This window comes from Salvia splendens, chromosome 7, assembly GCF_004379255.2.
Source record: "Salvia splendens isolate huo1 chromosome 7, SspV2, whole genome shotgun sequence".
NCBI classification, from domain to species: domain Eukaryota; kingdom Viridiplantae; phylum Streptophyta; class Magnoliopsida; order Lamiales; family Lamiaceae; genus Salvia; species Salvia splendens.
The window spans coordinates 19,784,112-19,798,261 of NC_056038.1; the positions used below are offsets into that span (position 1 = coordinate 19,784,112).

The 14,150-nt window shown below is 50.9% G+C and overlaps 3 protein-coding genes across 3 annotated transcripts; 2 read left to right on the forward strand and 1 right to left on the reverse strand.

Annotated features, from left to right (window-relative positions):
• Positions 1-867: 867 nt before the first annotated feature.
• On the reverse strand, positions 868-1,452 carry LOC121810540. The gene has a single exon (XM_042211303.1). It carries the CDS (start codon positions 1,450-1,452, stop codon positions 868-870), a length of 585 nt encoding a protein of 194 aa, XP_042067237.1.
• Positions 1,453-3,826: 2,374 nt separating this feature from the next.
• Positions 3,827-4,648, forward strand: LOC121810541. Its single transcript, XM_042211304.1, has one exon. The coding sequence runs from the start codon at positions 3,827-3,829 to the stop codon at positions 4,646-4,648; it is 822 nt and encodes a 273-aa protein (XP_042067238.1).
• Positions 4,649-8,439: 3,791 nt separating this feature from the next.
• On the forward strand, positions 8,440-13,690 carry LOC121810543. Its single transcript, XM_042211305.1, has 5 exons — positions 8,440-9,214; positions 9,681-10,694; positions 10,797-11,128; positions 11,198-11,677; positions 13,040-13,690. The coding sequence occupies exons 1-5, from the start codon at positions 8,440-8,442 to the stop codon at positions 13,688-13,690; spliced, it is 3,252 nt and encodes a 1,083-aa protein (XP_042067239.1).
• Positions 13,691-14,150: the final 460 nt, after the last annotated feature.

Here is a 14,150-nt window from a genome sequence, read left to right on the forward strand (position 1 = left end):
CGGGATGGACCTAGCCTCCTCGGGGTCTGGTGGGGCCGGGGTTGGGTTCGTGGGGGGGTCCGGCATGGCCAGCCGAGAGTGTGACCGCAGCGCCGAACCAAGGTGGGGAGACGGTGGAGTTGAGGGGGGATGGTGACACGACCGGCGTGGAAAAGGTCTCGGCGGGTTATGGGGGGGTGAGGTGTGGTGGTCGGCGTGAGGGAGTCGCGGCGGGTCGTGGGTGTGAGTGGGTGGATGGCGAAAAGGATCAAGGTGGGGGAATTGCTAGAGAGAAGGGGGAGCGTCTCTCTCTAGAACTGAAGTCGGGGGGTTCATCCGGATGTTTTCAAAAAGCACTTGACAATATTTTGTTTTCTACTACTTGTCATCCACAAACTGATGGACAAACTGAAGTAGTTAATAGGACTTTGTCTCAATTACGACGAGCTTTAGTTAAAAAGAACTTGAAAAGTTGGGAGGAATGCTTACCTTTTGCTGAATTTGCTTATAGTCGAAGTGTTCATTCTGCTACTAATTTTTCTCCATTTGAAGTTGTGTACGGTTTTAATCCATTGAGTCCACTAGATTTGATTCCAATACCTATTGAAGAACGTGCAAGTCTTGATGAAAAAAACTAAGGCTGAAATGGTGAAAAGATTGCATGAAAGGATTCAAGGACGAATCCTCTTGAAGAAAAAGGGAATGATGGAAACACACCCAAGCTGATCTACAAGGACAAGAAGATGGATCCATTGATCATTCAAAGTGGGCCAATCACAAGAGCTAGAGCTAAGAAGATAAAAGAGTCCATGTTGCTTTTAGTTGCTGAAATAAAAACCCAATTCCAAGACCATTCTACATTGGGCCAAGTGGTGAATATTATTCAAGTTAGTGGGAAGCCCAAGGCATGGCTCTAATCCTTCTTGGAACATTTTGTGGGGACATTTGTTGGAAATTATCTTGTTCCACTCCCATTTTGGCGAGCATATCAGCCGCTTTGTTGCCCTCCCTATGAATGAAGGTGGCCTGGAAAATATGTCCACGTTTGAAGCCATGCAAAAGGGCCATGACGCGGCGAACTTGTGTCGGGCCCCAAGTCGTGCCATTGAGCAACTTAATAGCTTGTTCCGCATCTGATTCAATCCATATGGGTAGGTTGAACGCCTTCGCTACCTCCAACCCATAGTGTATGGCCATGAGCTCGGCCTCAAGAGCCGATTGAACGACGAGGGGGGTTGCAAATGCTGCAAGTAATTTCCCATTGTGGTCCCAAACAAGACCCCTTCCGCCACCCTTGTTTGTTGCCTCAAAGAACGCCCCATCCGTGTTAAGCTTGATCCATGTGCGTACCGGGGGGTGCCACTTAACCGGCATAACTAACGGTCTCGGCCCCCTTGTCTCGGGTTGATTCGGAGGGCTCATTCCGAGTTTCACTCCCTTCCAATGCTTCGGCTTGATGTGACCATTGGTCATGTTGTTGTGGATGAACATGTGAACCTGCCAAACAACGTTGTACGGTTTGAACTGAATTTGCTCATGTCGACTCCTATTCCTCTCCGCCCAAAGGAACCATAGAATGAGGTATGGAATGACTCGACTAAGGTGTCTCCTATCATGCTGTTGGGTCCTAGCGGACCACACTTGCAACCTGTCCGGGATGGTGTCGTTCACCCTAAGAGATGGGGCCGAGCCTTCGAACCAACCGTCAAACTCCCTCCAGACACATGCTGCTCCCCACCCTCAGATGAAGAGATGTTGAAGGGAGTCGGTGTTAGGCCTCCGTGGGCAGCATTGGCACTTCGACGCAAGCTCAATCTTCCTCCATTGGAGCTTGGAGTCAACCGGTATCCTGTTTGACAATAATCGCCAATTGAAGATTGCAATAGATTTTGTAAGGCCAGCCCTCCAAATGTCGTCGAGACCTTGGATTCTCGGCCTTTGCATACGAATAGTCTCCCAGGTCGTAGTGAGCGAGAACTCCCCGAGCCGAGAAAACTTCCATCGAGGGACGTCCGGTTCTCCCGCGACGATTGGGGTATGGAGGATTTGTGTGATAACCTCTTGTGGCATTCCAGCCTGGTTGTGAAGTTGACGTAACTTAGCCTCATCCCAAGTTCCACCCCCAATGTAGTCCGAGACCTTGGCCGATGAGGCGCCCCTATCGTCAAGGCAGATCTCGCGAAGGGGAGATTCACCAAGCCAAATGTCATCCCAAAATTAGGCATCGCCCTGACCGATCACCCATCTAATGTGCGGATTTGCTTGATTTCTCACTCTCATTAGCCGCTTCCATGTCGGGCTACTTGATTTCTCACTTTCATTAGCCGCTTCACATGCTCTCGGCTACCTTGCGACACCTTTGTCTCGGCCGTGTACGCAAAGTGTACTAGAGGGGAGCGGAACACCCTTTGGGATAAAATGAGAGATATCACACTAGCCACTGAAGGGCTTCCTTGGATTATTGGCGGGGACTTCAACACCATTCTATCCTTGCAAGATAGGGTTGGGAGCGATACTAACCGACAGGTGAGATGATTGATTTTGCTGAGGCCATTGAGGATTGTAGAATGGTGGACCCAGGCTTTGATGGATTGGAGTATGCATGGGCAAAGAACAACCTCTTCGAAAGGCTTGATAGGGTGATGGTGAGCGAGCCTTGGACTCGACTCTTTGAAGCAACAAGGGTATCCAACCTCCCTCGGATTGCTTCGGATCATGGACCGGTCCTTGTCCGATGTAAATTGATGACAAACATTAAGGGGGGTAGAGCCTTTCGGTTCCAAAATATGTGGACCCGACACGAGGGCTTTATCAACCTGGTCCATGAAGACTGGGAAATTCCCACGGAGGCAGAGGGACTACTCAACCTGAAGATCAAACTCGCTAGGACCAAGAAGACCCTCAAGAGGTGGAATAAAGAGGTTTTTGGGAACATTCATGCCAACCTCCGGGAGAGTGAAGGAAGAATTGCCGTGGCCCAGGCGGAATTTGAGGCAAACCCCGCCCCCTGGAATCGAGCGGATCTTAACAAAGAAGTCGCGAATTACATCCTCTTACTTAAAATGGAATAGGACTTTTGGAGACAAAAAGCAGCCCTTAGGTGGCTCGAGGATGGGGACAAGAATACCAAATTCTACCAAAGCTGGGTGAAGCAAAAGAGGATTCGACTGCGAATCCACAAGATTGAGGACAACGGGGAGGAAATTACGGATGAGAAAGAAGTCCGAGACTCAGCCGTTAACTTCTTCCAACATCTCTTGGTGCCGGATCATCCGGAGCTCATGGAACCGGACCTTGACATAATTAGACAATTGCCACAGTCGGAGCAACTCAAGGGGTTGTCCACCCCCCGGATAAGGATGAAGTTAAGCGAGCTGTCTTTGATATTGCGGGTAATAGTACTCCTGGCCCGGATGGCTACACGGCCACGTTCTACCAATCATGTTGGGGCATAGTAGGGGCAGATGTGGTGGATGCGATTAGACAATTTTTTGAGGGGGCCTTCCTTCCCCGAAGCATCACGGCCACTACTATTGTGCTCATTCCTAAGAAGCCGGCACCGAATACGTGGGGAGACTACCGGCCAATTAGCCTATGTAATGTCATTAACAAGGTAATCACGAAGATCCTATCAAAGAGACTAGCACCATTCCTCCCAGAGGTTATATCACCAAACCAAAGTGGCTTCGTGAAGGGGAGGTTGCTTAATGATAATGCCCTCCTCGCCCAGGAGTTGTTCCACGAGCTCCCGAGATGCAACTCAACCCCGAACGTTGCAATAAAAATTGATATGGCTAAGGCCTACGATCGGGTTCAATGGGCCTTCCTTATCAAGGTCCTCTGACGAATGGGATTCCCGGAGTCATGGACGTGTCTTATTGAGAGATGCATTGGAACATGCTGGTTTTCGGTCCTCATTAATGGAGCCCCGGCGGGCTTTTTCAAATCAACAAGAGGGCTACGGCAAGGGGACCCCATCTCCCCGGCGCTCTTTGTGCTTGCCGCCGACTACCTTTCGCGTGCTCTCGATAAGCTGATCCTGGGGAAGAAAGAGATGACGTTCAAAGCCACCCGGGGATGCATGGAAATCAGCCATCTTGCCTATGCGGACGACATAATCATTTTCACTCAAGCAGCCCCAACCTCCCTCCGAAGACTGAAAGGATGCTTGGACCATTATGCAGAGGTGTCGGGCCAACAAATCAATTTGTCCAAGAGTAATTTTTACATTGCCGATGTCCATGAAGAATGGGCAAGCTCAATTCAAAACGAGGGTGGCTTTTCCCAAGGTACACTCCCCTTTCTATACCTTGGTGTTCCTATATACCGTGGGGCGAAGCGAACTGATATGTTCATGTTCTTGCGAGAGAAAATTGCGGCTAGAATATCGGAATGGGCACACCGACACCTCTCCTTTGGGGGAAGACTCACGCTCATCAAGAGCACATTGGAGGCGGTCCCAATTCACATATTCCAAGCTATCGAGCCCACTTGTGGTGCCCTCAAGCAACTAGATCAACAGTTGGCGCAGTTCTTTTGGGGATCGACTAGTGAGAAGAATAGAACCCACTGGATCAGATGGGATCAAGCGTGCCTCCCCACGGCCGAAGGAGGCCTTGGCATTCGTAAGTTTAAGGAGGTGCTTCGAGCATTTAGTCTCAAATTGTGATGGAGGTTCCGGGAACAGAATTCTTTATGGGCAACTACATGATGGCCAAATATTGCCGCAAACGCTCCCCCCTCACAATTAGAGCGTCGGGTGGAAATAGCTCGACTTGGAAGAGGATCCTGAAGGTCCGAGCACAAGCACACCCGCACCACTGATGGGTTGTAGGACGAGGGAACATCTTTTTCTGGGATGACCGATGGATTGGTGATACACCCCTTAGGGATCTTAGCTTGGACGACAGAGGCAATCCCCGAGTTCTCGTGTCGGACTTCATTGTGGAGGGAGCATGGAATGTGCCTAAGCTCCAACTCCTTCATGAACAGGCGGGCCTTCCCCAATGGACCATTTTGATGATTCTGGACACACCTATTCTCAGGGGCGAACCGGATGTCCCTCGTTGGAAGCTATCCCATACAGGAGTATGTTTGGGCGACTCGGTGTATGTTTGTTTGTAACCAATGGTTTTGGTAATGCACAGGTGTGGGTCCGCCTCAACCCTCCGCCCTTTAGGGTGTGTTTGATTAAAAAAAAAAAAAAGCTATCCCATACGGGAGAGTTTACAATGGCATCTACATGGGAAGCTACCCGAGCACACGGCCCTATTATTCCGGGCCTTGAGGATATTTGGAAGACGGGGCTTACAAGATCTATGGCTATCTTCGCCTGGAGATTGCTATCAAACCGAATTCCGGTAGATACGAAGCTTCAATGGAGGAGGATGGAAATGGCTTCTAAATGCCAATGTTACCCACACAAGCCGGCAATTGAATCACTCCAGCACCTTTTTATTCAAGGGGCCGTGGCTAGAAGCGTTTGGAGAGAATTCAACACATGGTTTGAAGGCGCCTCCCCAAGGATCCGGATCAATGACACCATTCCGGAAAGACTTGAGGTCTGGTCTAATAGGCTCGGGCGCCCAGGTAAGAAACACCTTTGTCGTGCTATCCCTTTTCTTATTCTTTGGTTTCTCTGGGCGGAGCGGAATAGAAGTCGTCATCAATCGGTGGTGTTTAAGGCTTATAACGTAGTTTGGCAAGTCCACATGTTCGTCCGGAATAGCATGGTCACCGGGAATTTTCGAATGAAGCATTGGAAGGGAGTTAGGCTCAACTTTGGCGTCCCCGCTGGCCCTGTGCCCCGGCACCCGAGAACCCCTGCGATGGTAATCAAATGGATCCCCCCAGATTGGCCCTGGATCAAACTCAATTCTGATGGTGCCTACATTGAATCAACCGGAAAAGCTGGAGGAGACGGCATCATCCGAGACCAGATGGGACACATCCTCGCGGCCTTTGCATGCCCGGTTGTCGCGCACTCGGCCCTCGAGGCGGAACTACTTGCCATACAACACGGTCTAGTTCTTGCTCGTGAATTTGGCCGACCCATTTGGATTGAGTCGGATTCTGAACAAGCGGTTCATCTTCTGAATGGTTGGAGATGGGGGCCGGCCAATTTAAGTCGTGTCATGGCTCGCCTTGCTATTCATAAACGACAACAAATGATGCGGTTTTCTTTCATTCCTCGGGAGGGGAACAAAGCCGCGGATCTCCTTGCCAAGATGGGAGTGGAGGAATCGGAATATAGACGTATGAATGCTCTTACGGCCCCAAGGCTCCTCCAAGCTATGGCGCACCTTGACTCGATGGGAGTTCCTAATATTCGGCACCGGGATGGGGATGAAGACTAGAGGATGGAAATGTGTAACAGAGCTAGATTATGACTTGTATTTTTTTGTCTTTTGTAATACGGAAGGGAGTATGATGAGGTCCGAACAACTTTGGATCGGACCACCTACTACTCCTATGCCTTGGTCTAGGTACACCACTATTGGGTGGGGCCTCGCTTGTAATTCGGTTATTCTGAAATATAGGGATGAGGGACCCACGAACCCTCCACCGTAGAGGTGTTTGAATAAAAAAAAAACGGTAGAAGAGGGCGTACAAATGAAGTTGATGGTGATTTGAGAAGTATCAAACTGAAGAACGTGCAAGTCTTATGATGAGGTAAATTCTAGAGAGAGATGCTCTTCCTTCTCTCTAGCAATTCTAGCTTTTGAACGGTAGTCCACCTCCCGACCACCCCACGCCGACCCCCTTTCACCTCCGACCATCACCCTCGCTCGTTTGCGGCCTCAACCACAACTCCGGCTTTGTCCGCTTAGCCACGAATCACGCCCCAACAACCGTGCTCCTCACTCGCCGCTACCCTTTGTCTACCTCCCCCGAACCTTGCCCTAGCTTGGAGTAGAAGCTCCCGGCTCGGCCATGGCGGACCCCCCGCCGAACATTGCGACAAGCCCCGAGGAAGTGAAGACCATCCCGGACCAGCTCATGGTTTTTCGATCCAATGACAAAACTTCTCCTAAACCGACGGCCAAGGGCGAAATGAAGGCCACCAACTCCCGGTTCAAGGTCCGAAAGTGCACTCCGGCCCCTTCTATCAAGGGCGACGGACGGAAGCGTTTTATCCCCTCACCCTTTCCGGAGGACAAGCAACTCCGTAAGAAGCTTGTGTTCGATAAAGAAGATAGTCCCACCATCGGGTCTCCAAAATGCAAGAGTTCCATCTTTCCGGCGACCAACACATGGATGAAGTGGGGAACTCCTCACCTAAGGGCACCACGAATTCCAACACTAATGAGGAAGTCATATTGGAGGATGGATTTTCCACCGAAGACGGTACAGCCACGGCGGCCGCGGTGGCGCCGGACTCTGACCAGCACACGGCCGGCGACGGGGTGCTCATCGGTGAAGATAGGGCCACACTTACACTAGGTCCAAGAGTCATGAGAGATAGTCCAAAGGAGGTACAATTGTCCTTGGGGGATGGGAAAGTCAAATTACCCGAAATGGAGCCAACAACAAACTTACTTTCCGAAAGTTGTTTGGTGGCTTGCCGAGCCGAGTCATCACGTGAACTACTAGCCGTTGAAGCCCATGTGCAGCCAAAGAAAGATTCCATCATGCAACTAGCAAACCTTGACATGCCGGAGATGCTAGACGCCATGGTGGCGCAGCCCCTCCTCGGAGACAAGTGGCCGGCGGACCATGCTGAAAATGCCGGACCGAACCTCGCCCTCCCATGGTCCACCGGACCAACCCCCAAACCACCCCCGGTGACAAATGGCCCATCGCTTGAGGATTTCCTCCCCTTGAACGAGGCCGGACCCGCAAAAATCCGAGACGCCTTCGAGAGCGGTCGGCTACGTCCGTGCCAACCCCTACAGCCGGACGCCGCACCACTTCGAGCCACGATTGGGCCCTTGGCCCCCGACAAGGCTGCCGAGCCGACCGAGTACAAGGCCGCGGATGCGGACGGGAGGCCGGCCAATGATGACACGACGATGGCCGACGTGTGCGAGCACCGTGGATCGCAAGCCTTGGCTGGATCAGTGCCACTAGGCAATGCGTGGGCGACGCGGCACAAGGCCACATTGAGTAACTCCCGACCCGTAGGAAATGAAGATGGCGCGCGGAACACAAGCGCACCCAAGAGCATGGCGGATATGGTTCGGACGTCGCGGAACACCGAAGGGCCGAAAGTGTTTGAGCCGGATAACATTCCAAATATTGGCTTTGCGACCACTTCCAATGGCATTCTGGCAAATCTACTTCTCCGGAGCGGAAGTCCAAAAGCTGGCCTCGAGCATTGGGCACGCCATTGTGGGTAAGTTCTCCCACTCTATACCCACTTCATCCCAAATACAAAAGGCCTTAGATAATATCAAATTTAATAGAGGATTTACATGGAAGTATATTAATGCTAAGCATATATTTGTTCAATTCGAGGATATGGCGGATTATGCCCGTTTGCTCAGTGGACCGAAAGGGACGCCGGTGTGGTTTATTGATCGGCACCCCATGAGGGTTTTCAAGTGGTCCCCGGATTTTGATGCGTATTGTGAGTCCCCGATCGCGGCAGTTTGGTGTAACATCATTGGCCTTCCAATTCACCTTTTTGATCACGCCGCCCTCTTTGCAATCGGTAAATTGCTTGGAAACCCGATACAAGTGGATCGCGCTACGGCCAGCAAGTCGAGACTTTCGTTTGCTCGCATTTTCATTGAAATTGACATCACGAAGCCACCCCCCGAGGAGTTCATTCTAGATATTTGTGGACGTGAGACGGTGCTAAAAGTAAATTGGGACAAGATCCCGGCATATTGCATGGAATGTAGGCATGTTGGACATAAACGTGAGGTGTGTTATGCGGCGGGTAATGTTGAGCGTCCCCCGAAGAGGAACTACAATAATGTAACACCGAGACAGCCACACCATGAGAGTCAAGGGGGAAGGGACAAAACGGAACAACCAAAGGAACTGGCTAGCACTAGCGAGTGGAAACATCAAAAGAAAAACAAAGGGCTGAAGAGGCAGCCAAAGGCCGGAACCTCGGCTATTGGTTCCGAGCCGAGGGTGTGGTCGGGCCCGGACATCTTGGGCGAAGTGCATGGTAATTTTGACCTGGCTCCGGTGGCAAGCGTCCATGAAAGTGGTGAGAGTTCCTTTGGCCGAGATACCTTCGATAAATCCGTCGGAGTGCTTGCTAGTTCTATCCACCGCGGAGGTGAATTACATGGGGCCACGAATGGGTACACGCCCTCACGACGAGGAGCGTTTACTAGTTGGAAAGGGGGAACACGGGGAACGACAAGGGGCTGAGGGTCCCAAGCAGCCCGAAATGTCCTAAGCTCCAACCAATACTTCTCTCTCATGGAGAAGGAAGATTTCCTAGAAGATGATGATGATGTGGAGGGGGAAGGAGATAAAGAGGGGAGCCCCCGAACCATCCCTTATGCCGGTGGGGAAGATCCCATGATCATGCATGAGGAGGGACACCTTGGAGAGGAATGATTACAAATGGTGGAATATCAGGGGGACCTCACACGGTCACCGGGTAAGACTCTCCCCCATTAATCATGTCTGTCAACTTTATGTTTTGGAACGTTAGGGGAGTTGCTAACGCGCCTACCCAAAATGTTCTTAAAAGATTAATTAAGTGTCATAATGTTCATTTTCTTGCAATTATGGAGCCGCTCACAAGCCCCAACCCGGAGAAGTTCTCAAAGGCTCTGGGGCTGGTGCTCACAAGCCCCAACCCAGCTTCGTGGCCGAGAGAGATACGGATCAGGTCCTATCCGGCCGCTTTGGATCTCCCCGCCTAGCTAGTCACTTGTGTATCTCGGCTGTCTACGCAAAATGTACGAGAACCGAACGGCTTCATTTATGGGATGAATTGAGGGAGTGCTCTATACTCTTGGAGGGCACACCATGGATGATCGGAGGGGACTTCAACACCATTCTCCACCCGCGAGACAGAGTAGGAAGTGACACAAACCGCCAAGCTGAAATGGTGGACTTTGCGGAGGCCATTGAGGATTGCAGGATACTAGACCCGGGCTATGATGGGTCGGAGTTCACGTGGGCCAAGAATGGCCTTTTTGAAAGATTGGATAGAATCCTTGTGAACGAACGATGGGTACAAATTTTGGAAACTACTCGGGTGACGAACCTGCCCCGGATTGCCTCAGACCACGGGCCTGTGTTGGTAAGATGCAAAGTGACAAGCAATAACAGCGGGGGTAGGCCATTCAGGTTTCAAAACATGTGGATTAGACACGAGGGTTTTAAGGATCTCGTTCGGGGAGATTGGATGCAACCGACGGAATCCGGAGGCCTCCTCAATTTCCAAATCAAACTTGCACGGCTTAAGAGGACCCTAAAGGTATGGAACAAGGAGACCTTTGGGAACATCCATCTCAACCTCAGGGATATGGAGGTGAAAATCGCAATGGCCCAAAGCGATTTCGAAGAAAGGCCAACCCCGGAGAACAGAACAGAGATCAATAGATGCATCGCCGAGTACATTCGACTCCTTAAAATGGAGGAGGACTTCTGGCGTCAAAAGGCTACTCTAAGATGGCTAGGGGAGGGCGACAAGAACACTAAATTCTACCAAAGTTGGGTCAAGCAAAAAAGGATCCGCACGCGCATCCACAAGATTAATGTGGGTGGTCGGGAGATCTCGGACGAAATGGAGATAAGAAGTTCGGCGGTGGAGTTCTTCTAAGACCTACTGGCCCCGGGGCCTCTCACTTTGTCCGAGCCAGATCTTGATTTGATCGATCAACTCCCACCCTTGGATGAAGTGGCTGCACTACCCGAGACACCATCCGCAGAGGAAGTTAAAAATGCTGTTTTTGATATTTACGGGGACAGTGCCCCAGGGCCGGATGGCTTCACGGCCTTGTTCTACCAGGCTTGTTGGGCGACGGTTGGGCCGGACGTGGTGGCGGCTATCGGCCAATTCTTCGGGGGTGCCTACCTCCTACGTAGCGTCACGGCCACAAACATTGTCCTCATCCCAAAAAAGCTTGTGCCGGAATCGTGGAGCGACTACCGCCCCATTAGCCTGTGCAACGTCGTCAACAAGATTATCACAAAGATAATGTCGAAGAGAATGACTTCGCTCATCCCTATGGTTATCTCACCAAATCAGAGTGGATTTGTGAAGGGACGGCTCCTCAATGATAATGTCCTTTTGGCACAGGAGATGTTCCATGAGCTCTCGAGATGTGCGCCGGCCCCTAACGTCGCGGTTAAGATCGATATGGCTAAGGCCTACGACCGAGTACAATGGCCCTTCCTTTTGAAAGTGCTACATCGGATGGGTTTCTCGGCCTCGTGGGTCTCTTTGATTGAGAGATGTGTGGGCTCGTGTTGGTTCTCGGTGCTGGTCAATGGCGCTCCCTCCGGGTTCTTTAAGTCCACCCGCGGCCTCAGACAGGGAGATCCAATATCTCCGACACTTTTCGTAATTGCGGCTGAGTACCTCTCGAGGAAATTAGACAAGCTCATTTTGGGAAAGAAAGAGATGACTTTTAGAGCTACCCGCCGCTGCATGGAAATAAGCCACCTCGCCTACGCCGATGACATTGTGATATTCACACAAGCAGCGGAGGGACCTCTTAGGCGGCTGCGGACTTGCCTGGAGACATATGCCGGGGTTTCCGGGCAGCAGATTAACTTGGCAAAAAGCAATTTCTATATTGCCGAACAACATGAAGGGTGCGCCAACATTATTCAAAATGAAGGAGGCTTCGCACGAGGTACTTTCCCTTTTTTGTACCTTGGAGTTCCTATTTATCGTGGTGTCAAACGTACAGATATGTTTATGTTCCTTCGGGAAAAGATTGCTGCACGAATCTCGGGGTGGGCTCATCGACACCTCTCCTTTGGAGGTAGGCTTACACTTCTCCAAAGCACACTTGAAGCGGTGCCGCTGCACATTTTCCATGCCATTGAACCAACATCCGTGGCCCTTAAGCAATTGGATCAGCAGATGGCCCGATTCTTCTGGGGATCGTCAACAGAGAGAAAAAAGACACATTGGATTGGGTGGGATCAGATCTGCCTTCCCACCCCTGAAGGGGGTCTCGGCATTCGCAAGACCAAAGAAGTCCTCCGGGCCTTCAGTATCAAACTTTGGTGGAGGTTCCGGGAGCAAAATTCACTTTGGGCTAAATTCATGAAGGCCAAGTATTGTCATAAAAACTCCCCCCTTGCGACCTCCCCTTCGGGGAGAAGTAGCCCGACATGGAAGCGGCTAATGAAAGTGAGAAATCAAGCAAATCCGCACATTAGATGGGTGATCGGTCAGGGTGATGCCTATTTTTGGGATGACATTTGGCTTGGTGAATCTCCCCTTCGCGAGATCTGCCTTGACGATAGGGGCGCCTCATCGGCCAAGGTCTCGGACTACATTGGGGGTGGAAATTGGGATGAGGCTAAGTTACGTCAACTTCACAACCAGGCTGGAATGCCACAAGAGATTATCACACACATCCTCCATACCCCAATCGTCGCGGGAGAACCGGACGTTCCTCGATGGAAGCTTTCTCGGCTCGGGGAGTTCTCGCTCCCTACGACCTGGGAGACTATCCGTACGCAAAGGCCAAGAATTCAAGGTCTCGACGACATTTGGAGGGCTGGCCTAACAAAATCTATTGCAATCTTCAATTGGCGATTATTGTCAAACAGGATACCGGTTGACTCCAAGCTCCAATGGAGGAAGATTGAGCTTGCGTCGAAGTGCCAATGCTGCCCACGGAGGCCTAACAACGAGTCCCTTCAACATCTCTTCATCCGAGGGTGGGGAGCAGCATGTGTCAGGAGGGAGTTCGACGGTTGGTTCGAAGGCTCGGCCCCATCTCTTAGGGTGAACGACACCATCCCGGACAGGTTGCAAGTGTGGTCCGCTAGGACCCAACAGCATGATAGGAGACACCTTAGTCGAGTCATTCCATACCTCATTCTGTGGTTCCTTTGGGCGGAGAGGAATAGGAGTCGACATGAGCAAATTCAGTTCAAACCGTACAACGTTGTTTGGCAGGTTAACATGTTCATCCACAACAACATGACCAATGGTCACATTAAGCCGAAGCATTGGAAGGGAGTGAAACTCGGAATAAGCCCTCCGAATCACCCCGAGACAAGGGGGCCGAGACCGTTAGTTATGCCGGTTAAATGGCACCCCCCGGAACGCACATGGATCAAGCTTAACACGGATGGGGCGTTCTTTGAGGCAACAAACAAGGGTGGCGGAGGGGGTCTTGTTCGGGACCACAATGGGAAATTACTTGCAGCATTTGCAACCCCCCTCGTCGTTCAATCGGCTCTTGAGGCCGAGCTCATGGCCATACACTATGGTTTGGAGGTAGCGAAGGCGTTCAACCTACCCATATGGATTGAATCAAATGCAGAACAAGCTATTAAGTTGCTCAATGGCACGAATTGGGGCCCGGCACAGGTTCGCCGCGTCATGGCCCTTTTGCATGGCTTCAAACGTGGACATCTTTTCCGGGCCACTTTCATTCATAGGGAGGGCAACAAAGCGGCTGATTCGCTCGCCAAAATGGGAGTGGAACAAGATAATTTCCAACAAATGTCCCCACAAAATGTTCCAAGAAGGATTAGAGCCATCATCCGGATGGACGAAATGGGAGTCCCCAATCTTCGGGTGAGAGATGATGAACGAGAGTAGCACGAGGCATGGAATGTGGTTACTGATCTTGAATTGTACCGGATGCCGTAGAGTATGTGGGTGTCGGTCCATCCCCGGATTGACCCCTACTTACTCTTGTGGTGTTTTTGTAATAGGGTGTGATGTAATTTGTTTTTGTCACTCTAGCTTTAGAAAGATTGGCCCTCTTGTAACCAAAAAAAAAAGGGAGTATGATGAGGTCCGGGTTGTGGGATCCGGACCGCTCTCTACTCCTAATCTTTGTGTTGGCACACCACTTTTGGGTGTGGCCAGGATCTGTATTCAACCTCTTATGATATATAGGGATGAGGGGCCCACGAACCCTCCACCGTAAAGGTGTTTGATAAAAAAAAAAAAAGTATCAAACTGAAGATCCCAACATTCCAAGGAAGGAGTGACCCCGAAGCTTATTTGGAGTGGGAGAGAAAGGTGGATCTCATCTTTGAATGTCACAACTATT